This window comes from Dendrobates tinctorius, unplaced genomic scaffold, assembly GCF_039654945.1.
Source record: "Dendrobates tinctorius isolate UK_male_01 unplaced genomic scaffold, ASM3965494v1 ptg000504l, whole genome shotgun sequence".
NCBI lineage: Eukaryota > Metazoa > Chordata > Amphibia > Anura > Dendrobatidae > Dendrobates > Dendrobates tinctorius.
In genome coordinates this window covers 993,807-997,461 of record NW_027362163.1, presented here as the reverse complement: position 1 = coordinate 997,461, position 3,655 = coordinate 993,807, and the positions used below count along the sequence as shown (strand labels likewise).

At 40.4% G+C, this 3,655-nt stretch overlaps 1 protein-coding gene across 1 annotated transcript; it reads right to left on the bottom strand.

The window, feature by feature from the left end:
- Positions 1-306: 306 nt before the first annotated feature.
- LOC141078120 (uncharacterized protein F54H12.2-like) lies at positions 307-1,536 on the bottom strand. Its single transcript, XM_073564958.1, has one exon. The coding sequence runs from the start codon at positions 1,534-1,536 to the stop codon at positions 307-309; it is 1,230 nt and encodes a 409-aa protein (XP_073421059.1).
- Between the last annotated feature and the right edge of the window lie 2,119 nt (positions 1,537-3,655).

Genomic DNA, 3,655 nt, shown 5'->3' with positions numbered 1-3,655 from the left:
GGAGAGAGTCCATAACTGTCAAAGAATATCGCATTCTTTTCATTGCAAAGTAAAGTTAATATCCAATGTTTGCCGCTCTGATTGGAGCGATCTGTATTTACGATGTACGCCGCTGGCCTCTGAGTTACTCTATGTGACGGTAGCAAGTCACACGGATACACCCCATAAAATATGGCCTCTGTATAGTGATCGGCTTTCAATAACGTAGTGAGCTGCAGGGAATCCATCATCAGTAGAAATCATACAATACTTCACGGCGGTCATTAATTTCTAGAATAGATGAATTCACGCCGTATACCACCATATTTATCGTATGGGGGTGGCTAGCGCAAATCGGACTTCAGAACGCAGGTTCCCAGTTTTTATGAGAGAGAAGTGACCTCCAGGTTCTTGGTCGGCTGATAAATCAAATGCAAAAAATGTATAGCCGTCCATAAATTCTTCTCGGCCAATTGCCAGTGCACAATCGGCCTTCTGCTTTCCAGAAATATGGGCAAGAGCCATATCCTCTCTTACAGCTAATTCAATATTGAAATTAGGTTGGAATGGCTGGGAGGGGATCTGCTGACCATCCAAATATAAAGCCGCATGGTTTACATTAGAATGATGAAAGTACAGTGGGTTTTTATTATACGTACCGCTAAAGGCCTCATTATCTACAAAGCCCAATATAATTACTCGTGGAATGGCCCCTAAAAATAGATTTTCTATATTAGAAATTCGGGTGCCCCCAGGGATGCTGTCCACTTTCATACAGGCCCTATCAATAGCATATTTTGCTGTAGCAGATAGTAAGGCCTGAGAGTGACCAATCCTCACAGCGGGAGCCACCTGGACTCTCTTTACATAGAGACACGCGTTCAGAATCTGTACTTTGAGCGGATCCGGGTCAGCAGAAACTAAACAGAACGCATCTTTATTTCGCGTCAGCTTGATTTTAAGGTCAAGTCCATTCAATATAAGCTTCGGCTGATTAAAAATGTCGCTAAAAATTGGACCGAGCAAATCGACGGGCTTGGAGTGAGCTACTGCATGAGCCCGCTTGTTGAAGCCCACATTGGCGCCATCCAGGATTCGTACATCATGATGTCCGGCGGTATCATTATAGAATAATCCTGATGTGAATTGGGAGGCTAAAGTCTGTGCGCTGTAATTTAGCAGAGCTTCAATGCAGGCCCTATAGCTGTATAGATTGTCTGATTGTGAGATGAGGCGATCACCCAGGGTGACATCAACTTGATTAAAAAGAGTCGCTAATGGATAGTTAATGAGAGCTACACGGGCTCCATCCGCGATGGCAGAATTATCTTGTTTTACGACCCGGCAACTTATGTAAAGTAGGGTATTATTTAAATCATAATAATATTCACCACTTCCCGATATGAAAAATTCAAGTGGTGCATTGTCCGCCAGAGCCGCAATAGGCTGAACGTCTATGAATATTGATTTCTCGACAGAAACCTGCATAGGAGGTATTTGAAAAATATCCAGTTCTGATTTCATGCACTCCACCGAAGCATCATGTATGAAGGCCATTTTATATATAATATATTCGTTTTATATATTTTCCTAAAAGATGTCTTCAACACTGCGTCTTACTCTTTTCTGGCGTTTGCGTCTTGCGGGTGTGATTTTATTCATGAGCATTGGTGAGGGTGAATAGCGAACACGCCTTTTTCTTTTTTTCTGTTTTTTAGCAACATAAACAATACCGGAGCCTTCCTGAGGAGGTGTGTTTAGCCTATTCATAGCGGCTGCTGAGAAAGAGGCAATGGCGTCCTTAGCAATATTTGAAACAGCTGTCATTACATGGGGCTTTACTAATTCAAGTCCTTTTCTCAATAGAGGAACCGCTTTTCTAAATAAGCCTCTAAATATTCCTGCAAGCCCAGCCCCATACATGTACTCATCACTGCGAAATCCCTCTAAACCGTGGCCCGTCTGAGCAATATAGTAGCGGGCATAAATGGTCGGATCTCTGTAAACACGTTGCGACACCATTTTGACGTGTCAATCACGACGCGGTCTGAAATGTAATCGCAAAATAGTTTTTCCGTACTTGAATTTAACAGGTGTACCCTGATCAGTCAAGATAGAGATGCTTACAGAACCAAAGTGCTGTTTGCATAGAGGCACATAATCAGGTCTTGTGTATTGAAGTGTGATGATCTCCCCACTTTTACCAGTCACCAGCGCAGTTCTCAGAAGCTGGACGTAAGAATCTCCGACTAGCTGATGGTTAATAATGTCTGAGTAAACAAATAAGGTATAAAATCCATTCATGATATCTGCGTAGTTCTTCTCCTTGGGTCTAATCACACTATTATCATAGGCCTCAATATAAGGCGGTAGCCCTAAAATATGCGTCAATTTTGGACCTGGAGCAAAATGTATCGTGGGTGAATCCGATAGAGTAACACTTCTCTTCACTTCATCATAACGAAGTTTAAACCCAACGGAGGCGATCTTTATGCTGTCGATACACTCATTAATGGCCCTTATAAGATCCGAAATATTTAAATAATAGCCTGCTTTTACGAAATATTCTCTTAGAACATCCCCTCGTTTTCCAAGAAAAAATGTGCCTTCGCTATTTTCGAAAGTAAACCAGGTGTGGGGATACTGAAATTCTGTGAGGGCAACTTCATATGGGCCTACAAGATGTACAGGCTTTGCCAGTTTAGTGGTAAAATTCGAAATCGTGTTGTCTGGGAATAGCTTACTTGACGCATTACATGCTAGGGTAATATAAAATGATCCAGAATCCATGATTAGAGGTCCGTCAGCTGGTTTTCTTTAATCCAAGTATTAAATTTTTCCGGATATCCCTTCCATTTAACGAGATACAGGGTGGACCCTCTGACGCGCTTTTTTCTTAACACTTTTTCTATTTTGTAGATGCGATTCTCATCCGATGTGACTTTTTGTAGTTCCTCCTTATAAAATGACCCAATCACAGGTTCTCCGTACAAATCCATGATTTTGTAGAGGGGGAATTGGAATTTTGTGTTAATTTCGGATATGATAAATATTTCATCGGTATATGATTGTTCATATGCTTTCATAAATGTACGTTTATATTGGACCAAACGTACATTGTCGCCAATTTTAAAAGAAGGATTAATACGTTTATTTTTCATGCTCGAGCCATAAATATTTTTCCATATTTGTAGTGAATTTTTGCTTGTAACATCAATCGGTCTACATCGAATGGTAGAATGATAGGTTCGATTGTAGCTATCAACCAAATCTGGTAAAATATCAATATACCTATTAGTGTTATTTTTTGTAAAATACCGCCACATTCGAGTTTTTAATGTACGATTAAACCGCTCCACAATAGAGGCCTTAACTGCATTATTCGTAAGATAATGTAGAATATCATACGTTTTACAAAGGCGCTTCATCGACGAATTAATAAATTCTTTGCCCCGATCCGTCTGTAATTTCTTCGGTATGCGCTTATCATTTTGAAATATCAACTCGAATGAACAGGCTACAGCGGCCCCAGTCTTGTTTGATAAGGCTACGCACCACGCAAATTTTGATAGGCAATCAATCACAGTAAGGATATATTTAACATTATCATTTTCCTTCGAATAGTCAATTAAACTCACTAAATCTCCTTGCCACAATGCTTCCATGTTTGAGACCA